This window comes from Cicer arietinum, chromosome 6 (genome assembly GCF_000331145.2).
Source record: "Cicer arietinum cultivar CDC Frontier isolate Library 1 chromosome 6, Cicar.CDCFrontier_v2.0, whole genome shotgun sequence".
NCBI lineage: Eukaryota > Viridiplantae > Streptophyta > Magnoliopsida > Fabales > Fabaceae > Cicer > Cicer arietinum.
In genome coordinates, this window is record NC_021165.2 from 18,618,608 (window position 1) to 18,630,382 (window position 11,775).

Below are 11,775 nucleotides of genomic sequence, written 5' to 3' on the forward strand. Positions count from 1 at the left end.
TGAAATTAAACACATAATCAAACTCCTCTTTTATCGGTAATAGTACATATCAAATTGACAATTGAATGACACATTTGAGAAATAAATTAACTAATAAAAAACAAAAGTAACCAACAAAATTTTAACTAAATTTTTATATAAAAATTACTTATTAGTAATTGATTATGTATAACTCAAAAGAATCTATAAAATTTAATGATCATGACATCCGCAAACCCTCTGTCTCCCTTTGTCCCAACATATTTATCTAATATTATAAATACATACTCCTATTTCCACATAGAAATAATGAATATCATGAGCTCGAATCTATGCATTAATAATCAATATGTCAAGTGTACGGTAACTATCATTTGTACTCGAATTGGACAAGATGCATATATCTATTGGAAGTAAAGATAATATATCATCGATGTAAAACAATTCTACACATATATCTAATTAAATTATTTTACACTTATAATAAAATAACTAAATTTATATTTATTTAAGTTTAATGGACATACAAATAGACAATATAAAATTATTTTATACTATTATTAAATTTTTTTAATCTCACTATCATTAGTTTGAAACTACTATTTTTTTTGTATTTTGTTATTAATTTTTAAATGAGGACAATAAAAAGGGAGGTGATAAAAAAAATATTTTCATTTGATGTAAATATAAAATAGTATTATACGACAGTGTATATCGTTTACATCATGTGTATTTATATGTTTCGTCTCGGATTCTTTTTTTTGTTTGAAATGTTTGAATAGTTTGAAAGACTTTGAGAGTGGAAATTTATATTTTCTGTTTAGTTAAGCTGGACCTCTCAATTGATCTACCATAGATTTGAATTCATGCACAGAAAATTAAATAAAAGAGAGATAAAATCATCATTTTTCTAGAAACTGATAACGATAATTTCTATTGAAATCGTCCAAACAAACAATAAAATAAACAGAGAAAGGAAGATAAATTAATTAATCATTTTTCCCCATCTGGAATGGGAATAAAAATGCACGAACCTTCTTTGTTGTTTGTTCCGATTTGATCCTTTTCTCCATTCTCCTTTTCCACAATAACAACTTTCTAATTCCAATAAGATAATAACAGTTTCTCGTTATTTTTCCTCTTATTCTTCAAGAACTTCAAATTCTGTGGACACAATTGGGAAGCAGAAAGATCTAATCTTGACCCTCACCCACAATTACCCGCTTAAAATTCCATTCTGGGTCGGTTCCAATTCCTTCAAAAAACCGCAAAACAGTGAGATTCACTTTGTTGCAGTGTTCATATCTGAGGTACGTCTTCAATTTCATTGAGTCACACTAATTTTACAATAATGAGGATTTCTTTTTGTAGCAGTTTTGTGTTGATTTTTTGTTATTGGAAAGTGTGTGAAGGTTATAGTGATGAAGCGGCAATGAAGTGTGTGACAAAGAAATGGAGGTTAGATCGGAGGGTATTCAAGTGAGGTATGATAAGCTTCATGGTTCTGTGATTCCAAGGAGCCGTTTTCGTGTTTGGTTCATTCGAGTTTGTTCAAGCATTGTGCTTTGGACATGTTTGGTTCAGCTTATGACAGTGAATGAACTATGGCATTCCAATTTCTTTTCTGGTTTTACCAGTCGTATATATCACATAACTCAACGTCCTCTTCAAGGGGAACTTGGACTTTCTCAATCTCCTCCACCTTTACTTTCTCCAAGTTAGTTTTTGTCTTTACTCATTTACCTTAAATGTGTTTCTATATTGGCAAAGTTTTTGTTTGCTTGAATTGTTATGCATGTGGCTTTGGAAATATGTAGCTTTCGCTCTGGTTTGGAGAGACAGCTTATTTAGGAGCTTATATCATACTATTATTTTATTTATGTATAAATTATTTCTATAACAAAAGATAAAATAATGTCGAATTATTTTCATATAAGATGTTTTCATAAGCTTTTCTAAAGAGTTTCTGGAAATAAGCTGAAAACAACTAATAAACATGTCATAAATTGTTTCCATAAGCTTTCTCAAACTGTCACAAGTACTAATGTCAATAGATAAATTCAAAAAAGTTAATTCAAATAGGCCCCAACCTCTAATGCAAACTTTCCACATATGATTTAATTGAGCAATAATAGTAGAGAATAGTATTAATGTGTGTTTTTATTAGTGGTAATGATCATGCTTAGCTGAAAGTTAATGCAAAATGTAGGTGCTGGTAAACTGTAAACCCTTCAAGAAAATAATTACTTTTTTGGTTTGCTGCTTGTTTTATAGTTGGTTTTGTGTACGGAATCAGTTAGGAACATGAATTTATGTTAGTGACTTATGATTTATGAATGTTAATGTCAATTAATTGATATTGACCATCATGTCTTCTGGACTTCTTGCCAGAGATGATTTCGTAGTTTAGAGTGAAGTCTTTCCCCTAATATTTTTAGTGTACCACTACAGTCTACCTCAATCTGCTTATTTTCTTTCCATTTGATCCACTTCTTTACCTGATGCCTCTGTTGATCTTCTTTGCACGTAACTAATCCACATTAGATCAGTTCCCATCATCTACAAGTCTTAAACATTTCCCCTTATACATTTATCTCTCATTTTATCATTCCTTGTATGTCCATTGGTCCACCATAATTTTTTTATTTATCTTAGCTCCACTTATTTTAAACTCTTTATCTTAGTTGTTTATGTCTTTTCTTATGTAGTTTTGTAAATATTAAAGCCTTGTCACCTGTAATCTTGCAGGAAATTATACTAGCAATGGATTTCTAAGAGTGTCCTGCAATGGGGGTTTGAATCAAATGCGTGCAGCGGTTTGTACTTCCTATTATTCCATTTCTTTATTTGTATTATATGATAAACTTCAACGTTTAGTTAGCAGATTTCGCATTTCAGATTTGTGACATGGTGACAGTTGCTCGGCTTTTGAACCTCACATTGGTTGTTCCAGAGCTTGATAAGAAATCCTTTTGGGCAGACCATAGGTATATCCTTTGTTTGGAAAAAAATAATGAGTATTGTCTAATTTGGCTGCCTTGTCTTTTAAAGTCTTGTACTTTTCTTTTTGCAGTGGCTTCGAGGAAATATTTGATGTAAGACATTTCATTGATTTTCTACGAGATGAAGTTCGAATAGTTAAAAGAGTTCCAAAAAAGTTTAGTAGGAAAAGTGGATACTCCACCCTGAAGATGGCTCCTGTTAGCTGGTCAAATGAAAAGTATTACTTGGAGCAGGTCTGCAGATTCTATTTGTTGCATTTATTAAGCAAAAAGTATGTATATTACTTACTGTCAGGAAAAATGGCTTGATGCTTTTCTCATGTTATTCCTCGTATAAATAGAGATTATAGTCTATACATGTAATTACAACAAATAATTACAATTAATGAGAACAAATCAATTTCTGATTTGTGTAACTTATTCTAGGGACAAATTGATAAATATAATTAATGAGATTAATCAATTCTTGATTCACATCCTCCCTCAAATTGATGCGGTTGGTCAAGTAGCATCAATTTGTTAACAAGAAACTGATGGTGCGGACGACGAACAACTTTAGTAAGGATATCTGCAATTGAGTGTTGACATGAGGAAGTGAAATAACATGATTATCATAGGCCTCCCTAATAGAATGACAATCTACTTCAGTGTGCTTTGTGCGATCATGAAAAACAGGATTGGCAACAATTTGAATGACACTTGTATTGTCAGCATAGAAAGATGTTGGCTCTGTTTAAGGAAACCCAAGTTCAGACAAAAGACCACAAAGTCAAATTATTTCAAAACAAGCAGTAGACATGGAACGATACTCAGATTCAATAGAGGATTTAGAGACTCTTGATTGTTTCTTACTTTTCCATGAAATCAACGAAGAACCAAGAAACATGCACCAACCGGTGACAGAGCGCTGAGTGTCAGGACACCCAGCCCAATCAGCATCACTGTAAGCAATCAATGTAGGAGGTGTCCCAGTAGAAAAGAACAAACCCCGATGAGAGGCACCTTTCAAGTAGCGAATTATACGACGGACAACTGCTAAGTGAAGATGACGAGGAGAGTGCATGAATTGACTTACCTGTTGGACAGCGAACGATATGTTAGGTCGAGTAATGGTCAAGTAATTAAGACTACCCACGAGTTGCCGATACAATAGAGGATCGATCAAAAGGTCGCCTTCATCACGATGGTATTTAACATTAACTTCAAGAGGAGTATCCACCGGGTTAGCCGATTGGAGGCCAGCCATAGAAATCAAGTCTATGGCATACTTATGCTGATGGAGAAATATACCCTTGGAGGTGTAATGAACCTCAAGGCCAAGAAAATGATGCAAATTATCGAGGTCTTTCATATGGAATAAGGCTCGCAATTGTTGTTTAAGTTCCTGGATGGATGCCAGATCAGAACCAGTAATAACCATATCATCAACATAAAGAAGAAGAAGAAGAACAATGCTTGTAGAGGTGCAGTGAATTAATAAAGAGGAGTCATATTGGCTGAGTAAAAGAGAACCCAAGTAAAGTGGAACGAAACTTCTCATACCATGCTTTGGGAGCCTGTTTCAAACCATACAAGGAGCGTTTGAGTTTGCAGACACCGTTAGATGAAGAGAATAAGCCCTGAGGAGGAGTCATATAAATATCTTCAGTCAGATCACCATGAAGAAATGCATTCTTCACATCCATCTGATGAAGAGTCAACCCATTAGAAGCAGCTATAGAGAGCACAGTTCGAACAATTGTCATTTTGGCAACGGGTTCAAATGTCTCGTCATAATCAATGCCATATTCCTGCTTGTTTCCTAAAGCAACCAATCGAGCCTTGTAACGGTTGAGGGAACCATCATAATTCATTTTCACAGAATACACCCATTTGCAGCCTATGGGTTTGATATGAGGAGGACAAGAGACAATATCCCATGTGAAATTGTCTTGGAGAGTCTGAAGTTCCTCATTCATTGCTTTTATCCATCGCACATCTTTAACAGCCTGTGAGTAGCAAATAGGAATAGAGATGCTAGAGAGAGAGGCAGATAGAGAAGTATGTGAGGAATTATACCTGTCTGGTGAATATCTATCAGGTGCTCGAGACGCTCTACTAAAACGTCGTGGTGCAGCGGCTACAGGATCAGGTGACAGATCAGTGTCGGGAAGAGGGATGGGAACCTGTTGTTTCTGTTTTCTAACATATACATTGTCTGGCTTAAAACGTTCTATAGATTGATGCATAATAGCAAAGTTTGGAAGCATAGCAAAATCATTCATGGAAGGAGTAAGACAAGAAAACATAAATTGATTATCAAAAAATGTCACATTCTTAGAAATGCGGAAATGATGGTTAGAAACATCATAACACACAAAACCTTTATGAGATTGACTATACCCCATAAATTCGCATTGAACAGATTGTGCTCCAAGCTTATGCCTTTCAAAAGGAGGTAGGTGAACAAAACATACACATGTCCAAATTGGTTGCATGAGAAACATTGGACCTGTCGCATATCACGACCTTTACCTCTACTCTGGACAGCATATGCAACCGTCACAGATTCAGAAACAACATCATGAGACATGGTTCCTTGAGTAAGGAGACGTTGCTCCTCCCTGAGAAGTTCACCAACACATGTATCCAAAGAGGGAACAGGAAAAATGGCTTGATGCCTTTCTCATTGTTATTCCTCGTATAAATAGAGATTATAGTCTATACAGGTAATTACAACAAATAATTACAATTAATGAGATTTGATTTGTGTAACTTATTCTAGGGATAAATTGATAAATATAATTAATGAGATTAATCAATTAATGATTCACAATTACATCAATCAGCCTTTTCTTATTTGACAATTTAAGGTTTGATACAGTGATTGATAATGATTTTTTGATATATCTTATAATATCTTGACATTATCTTTAGTATTTGAGATTATCTCATAAGATTAGTTTCTTATCTTAAAGTTTCTTAGACTTTGACAATATCTTAACATTTGTTTTCTTATTTCTTTGCTATTATTGTGATTTGTTTCCTTATTTAATTAGGATTTGAGTTCTTGTATTATTATAGGTCATGTTTTGAGCTTCTTTGACTTTTTTCTCGAAGGGGAAGGTCATGTTTTGAGCTTAGGTTGTTTTTGAGGGGTTAGTTTTCTGTTATACCTCCAATCTGAGGGGTTAGTTTTTCTGTAGTAACAATACTGTTTTATTGGGTATCCTAATACTCCCTCCGGTCTTGTTATATATAAGAAACAAGTGATAAAATCACAAAGAACAAGGAACCATCTTAGAAGTAATTAGTACTAATTTATCTTCCAAAAGTACTATTATCACTCATCAATGCCTCCTCTTGCATGGAGAATGTCAAACTCAGAATTTCTGATTAGTAAAATGTGTCAGTTCCATTAGAGAATTCTCCTTTAAATAATGTTGATACAAAATGACATGTAGCCTTAAAGCTAAAATGGAATGTGAATAGGAATGAGAATAGGTTAGGCCGACCGTCAGGGGCCTATGGTCTGACCTACTTATGACTTGGTCTGACTTATTTAATAAAAAGGCTAAGCTCAGACTATTTTTAAAGCCTATTTATTTATATAGACCAGGCTCAGGCTTATAACAAAGCTTATTAGGCCTGACAGGTCGACCTATATATATTTTATTATTTATTAATGCTATTTTTTATTATTATTTATTAATAATATTATTTCCTATTTTAAAGTCTATCAATTAGGCAATCACTCAGTAGTCGTTCCATATTTGTTTGAGAGATAATAATTGGTGCATTTGTTTCAGTAAAAAATTTATTCTTTGAAACCAAAAATCATTTTTTAAGGTTTAAATGGTGTTTGTTTCAGATTTTTTTTAAATTATTTTGTTAGAAAAATCATTTTGTTTAATATATATAAATATGTAAAATATAACATTTAAATGTTTTAATGTTAAGAAGGCTTTTAAATAGGCTTTCAGGCCATACCAGACTTTTAAAAAGGCCAGGCTAGACCGAAAAAAAAGTCTATGATAGGCCATAGGCCTAAAAAATTAATCGTAGATCCGGCTCAAACCTTTCAAAGTCTAACCGGACCTATTCCCACCCCTAAATGTGAATGATGGTTCACAGGAACATGAGCTATAGAAGAACCAACAAAGATAGTGAAGGTTGTTGCAGTTTTCTTTGGTGGTCTGGTAGGACATTCTTTAATGATATGACCATCTTTTCTGCTGTAATTGCATAAACTTTTAGGACAGTTGGAAGCAAAATGTCCTTGTCCTTTGTAGCAGAAACATTGGACAATACACGTCTCACACTCGAGGTCGACCTTGTACCGCATGTCATAGGGAGAGGAGAAACAACCTTTTGTTGTTCCATGGTTGTCTGAGTGAGAAGACGTTGTTCCTCACGAAGCAACTCATTGAGATAAGTATCCAAGGATGGGGAGTTAGCTTGGTTCTTGAGATTGGACTTTAGTCCCTCAAAATCATATCTCAATTTCATCAAAAATTGATCACGTTTAGTAGTCTCATGAACTTTTTGCACAGTAATTTTTTCTTCACTTGACCGATCTTTATAGGCAATGTCAGTGTATTCATCCCAAAGATTCAAAAAATGAGAATAAAAAAACTCATAAATAGAAAGACTTTCCTGTTAAAAAATTGTGATTTCATGTTCAAGCTGGAATCGCCAAGTAGCGTTGTCTTGGCTGTATATTTTCTTCAAGTAGTCCCACATCTTTGTTGTCGTAGCGAAAGGTCAAAGATTGAGAATGATATTAGAATCAACAAGACCTATAATCCATGCCATCACTTGTGCATCTTTGACTTTCCATTTGGCATAGGCGTCCTTCTTCATCTTCTCAGGGGCATAATCGGTTCCATTGACATGACCCCAAAGCTTTTTTTCTTTGACAAAAATCCGGAGCTGAAACGCTCATGTAAAGTAGTTCTTTCCATTAAGACAAACAAAAAGTATATCATGCTTGTCGGTGAATACGATGTCGAGGGAAACAAATGCAGAGAACTTAGGAAACGACAACGCTAAAACAGGGAACACAGAAACAAAAATGAAACTATGATCGACGTTGGCAAGGAACTATGATTTCAAAAAAAACAAAGGAACTCAATATTTGATTGTAGAAAAACAGAGGAATCTGATATGGATCGCAACCTAGTTTAATACCATGTCAAACTCAGAATTTATGATTGATAAAATGTGTCCTTTCCATTGGAGAATTCTCATTTAAATAATGTTTGATACAGAATGATATGTAGCCTTAAGTCTTGCTATAACGGCTAATCTATAGCTGAACTAGTTAATTATGAGAATAATTACATAATTACAAATATCATCAAATCTGCACAATTAATGATTATGAAAATTGTCAATTTTATTGACAAAGAAGGTGGAAATCTTACTAACAAATAACAATTAATACACTTTAAAATTGAAAGATTAAGGACCTAAAAAGATTCTTAAATGTCTCTTGTAAAGAAAGACCGGAGGGAGTATTTCCCTAATTTGTTGCTTTTTGTGTACATGGGATTTGTAAATAACGCCTTAGGGAAATCAAATTTTATGATTGTGGCATGTAATCATAATCTTATTCAGACTTTTATTTATACGGCAATGATGATGGTAAGGCAGACTGCAAATGCCAATGGGACAATTCTGAATCATACTTTAGTTACTAATTACTAGTTGTGCATTGTAGACTTCTACTCTTGATCTTGTTATTGAATGCGTGAGGACAAGAAAAACTGTGGAGAACTTGTATATAAAATGGGAGTAAAGCAAAACTTCTAATATTTGTATCAATAATAAATTGCCACTTCATGTTGCAAATGTTTATAATTGGAAGCCATATTATCAAAATATCTCACAATTTCAATGGAGGTTTTCAATTTATCAATTGAAACAAGAATCAGTCATATGAAGAAAAGTACAAGTTTATGATATTGGCGGCATCTATTATTTTAGCAATTCAAATGGGTTGCTTCCAATATAGCAAAACCCAAAGTTGGTGCCAAAAAAGCACGTTATCAAGTTTGTTAATTTATAAAGCATACTTTCCTATATGTCCCCCTTTCCTTATTTGCTGTAGTACATATATTGAGTTTGACTATTGACTCCAACTGCAGATTCTGCCACTTTTTGCCAAGCACAAGGTGGTACACTTCAATAAAACAGATGCACGCCTAGCAAATAATGGGCTCCCAATTGATCTACAGAAACTTCGGTGTCGTGTTAATTACCAGGCGCTTAAATTCACTCCTCAAATTGAGAATCTGGGGCAAAAATTGATTCAGATACTTCATGAGAGAGGACCGTTTGTGGCATTGCATCTGAGATATGAGATGGACATGCTGGCTTTCTCAGGTTGTACTCTCGGTTGCACTAATGAAGAAGCTGAGGAGCTCAAGCGAATGAGGTATCTTATGTTTGTCGTATTGTACTATTTATTGTAGATTTTTTTTATGAGAGATAGGTCTTGTAGGAGAGTAGTGGATCCATAGTTTGTGTTGCATGATTTGTTGAATTTGGCCTATTTTGACAATTACACATTAAATACATTCACTTTATAATTTGTAATGAGCCGACAAATGAGAGGTCTATTATCTAACCTAAAATTCTGATTTTCTTGCATAATTCAGATACGCATTCCCTTCATGGAGAGAGAAGGAAATAGTGTCCGAAGAAAGGAGATCACAAGGTTTATGTCCTTTGACACCAGAGGAGGTAGCCTTGGTTATGCAAGCCTTAGGTTTTGACCGGGAGACACAAATCTACGTGGCAGCCGGTGAGATTTATGGTGGTGAGCGTAGACTTGCGCAACTGAGAGCTGCATTTCCAAGAATTGTGAGTTCACCATCTATAACCCATTCCCCCTTCTTCAGCACCTATTTTCAAAATTGTGGCTCTCAAAATGGTTGGACCTGATCTACATTATGCGTTTTCTCATTCAGTCATGGTTACTCCTCGTTTGATAAGGTTCGACTTTACTTCACTTTAGGTTAAAAAAGAGGCATTGGTAGCCCTTGATGAGTTGCAGCAATTCCAAAATCATTCATCCCAGATGGCAGCTTTGGACTTTATGGTTTCAGTAGCCAGTGACACCTTTATTCCTACCTATGATGGGAACATGGCAAAACTTGTCGAAGGCCACCGCCGGTATGTATTTACTCTTCCAAATTGCAGTTTCATCTCATATAGAAGGTATTCTGGCTTTAAAAAAGCAGCCTCAAAATAATTTCGAAGAAATATATATAATTAGTTCTCATGCAGGTATTCTGGTTTTAAACAATCCATCATATTGGACCGGAAAAAGCTTGTACAGTTGCTTGATATGCATCAAAATGGAATCCTTCCATGGAAGGAGTTTGCAGATTCCGTGCTACAAGTCCACGAAAAGCGAATGGGACAGCCAACTTATCGTAGAGTTATTGTAGACAAGCCGAAGGAGGAGGATTATTTCTATGCCAACCCTCATGAGTGCCTTTGTGAGGGAACAAAGTGTGATGATTTGCTAGGTCCTAACAACTCTAGTCAAGTAAGATGAGTACAACTTGTTGAATGTAGAAAATATATGCACTCTTAGCCAAACCATAAGTATGAAAGAGCAATCTGAAAATTGCTTCTTTCCACGAAGTTGCTCATGTACTGTTTATAAGAATCCAGATCACTGGCATATAAGTTCTTAGAGATTTATGTAAACATAATTTTGTAGGAAACCATGATGAAAAAGGGAAAAAGAAAAGAAAAGGGGATGTCAGTTTATATTGACTATTGAGGCCTGCAAAGACGTATCTTCTGTTTTACTATTACTATTTTTTCCACCAAATTCAGTATATAGTTGTATAATAGCAGTTTATGTCACAATCTTGGGTTCAAATCATACATTCTAAAGTTCATTCTCTATGTCATCCCGATGGTCAACTTCTTTATAAATTATCACCAATACAGAAGTATATTTATATTTCATACATTACATTTTCCTCTTTACAAGCTGTAGGCATGTAATGGGTTGTAAATTTGTAATAATTGTTCCGAGTCAAAAAACTTGATCATGATCCTTTTAAAGATCGATTCAATGCATGCCATACTTTCATCTTACAAGATTCCATTTTTTTATAAGGTTACAAGACTCCATTTGTGATTTACCAAGTGTCCAGTTTTTTTCATCATTTAGAAATGCAAGCAATAGTCTGTCCTTATCGGGTGCAACTGCTTCCTGCAAGATTAGAAGAATTTTCCGAGGTCTCCAAGGATATCACCATTTTCGCCACAAAGTCCAAGATCCTTGAGCCTCCTTTCTTGATAATATTCTAACTGGTCCAGTTCCAATTCTTTTTGCTCGAAGAACTCATCGATTTGCTGCAGAACCGTCTTTTCCCCTTCTCTTATTCCAACTGCTATTGCAAGCCTTGAATCTAGATTTGCTTCTTTCAACTTGCGATCCTGCCATTTATATGCTTTGTTAAGTTATCTGTTGATCTCAATCAGCTTCAAAAAATTTATAATTTAAAGTTCATGTATTATTGTAAGATGCAACAATGTTATTACTTTAAATGTATATAAATTTTGTAAATTTGTATGAAGAGATAGATAGACACAACCATGTGATATTTTAATATGAGACTTAATATTTTTTCTCACTACCTTCATGATGGAAGATATGGATACCTATAAACTGAATTGAAATTTTTGGATGCGCATGAGTTTTTTTGTCAATCCTGAATATACAGTCATACCTGCTCAATGGTTGTATGATAACCAGCAAGGGCAGATTTACAGGCCTCTCGAACCG

At 34.4% G+C, this 11,775-nt stretch overlaps 2 protein-coding genes across 2 annotated transcripts in view; one reads left to right on the forward strand and one right to left on the reverse strand.

The window, feature by feature from the left end:
- Positions 1–765: 765 nt before the first annotated feature.
- LOC101490276 (rhamnogalacturonan I rhamnosyltransferase 1-like) lies at positions 766–10,754 on the forward strand. The gene is made up of 9 exons (XM_073369770.1): positions 766–1,289; positions 1,392–1,696; positions 2,728–2,795; positions 2,878–2,966; positions 3,053–3,215; positions 9,110–9,399; positions 9,623–9,827; positions 9,982–10,139; positions 10,254–10,754. Exons 2-9 carry the CDS (start codon positions 1,432–1,434, stop codon positions 10,525–10,527), a joined length of 1,512 nt encoding a protein of 503 aa, XP_073225871.1. The 5' UTR covers positions 766–1,289; positions 1,392–1,431; the 3' UTR covers positions 10,528–10,754.
- A 134-nt stretch (positions 10,755–10,888) lies between these two features.
- LOC101490590 (ribulose-1,5 bisphosphate carboxylase/oxygenase large subunit N-methyltransferase, chloroplastic) overlaps positions 10,889–11,775 on the reverse strand; it is a 4,295-nt gene continuing 3,408 nt past the window's right edge. The window contains exons 6-7 of the mRNA XM_073369772.1: positions 11,720–11,775; positions 10,889–11,426 (exon numbers count right to left, since the gene is read on the reverse strand). Coding sequence (XP_073225873.1) covers positions 11,208–11,426; positions 11,720–11,775 — 275 coding nt within the window. The 3' untranslated portion in view covers positions 10,889–11,207. The remainder of the gene's footprint in view (positions 11,427–11,719) is intronic.

Coding starts and splice junctions, on each gene's coding strand:
- LOC101490276 (XM_073369770.1), top strand. CDS start 1,432: ATGGAGGTTAGATCGGAGGGTATTCAAGTGAGGTATGATAAGCTTCAT. Junction 3,216..9,109: donor AAAAGTATTACTTGGAGCAG/GTCTGCAGATTC, acceptor CTCCAACTGCAG/ATTCTGCCACTTTTTGCCAA. Junction 9,828..9,981: donor GAGCTGCATTTCCAAGAATT/GTGAGTTCACCA, acceptor ACTTCACTTTAG/GTTAAAAAAGAGGCATTGGT.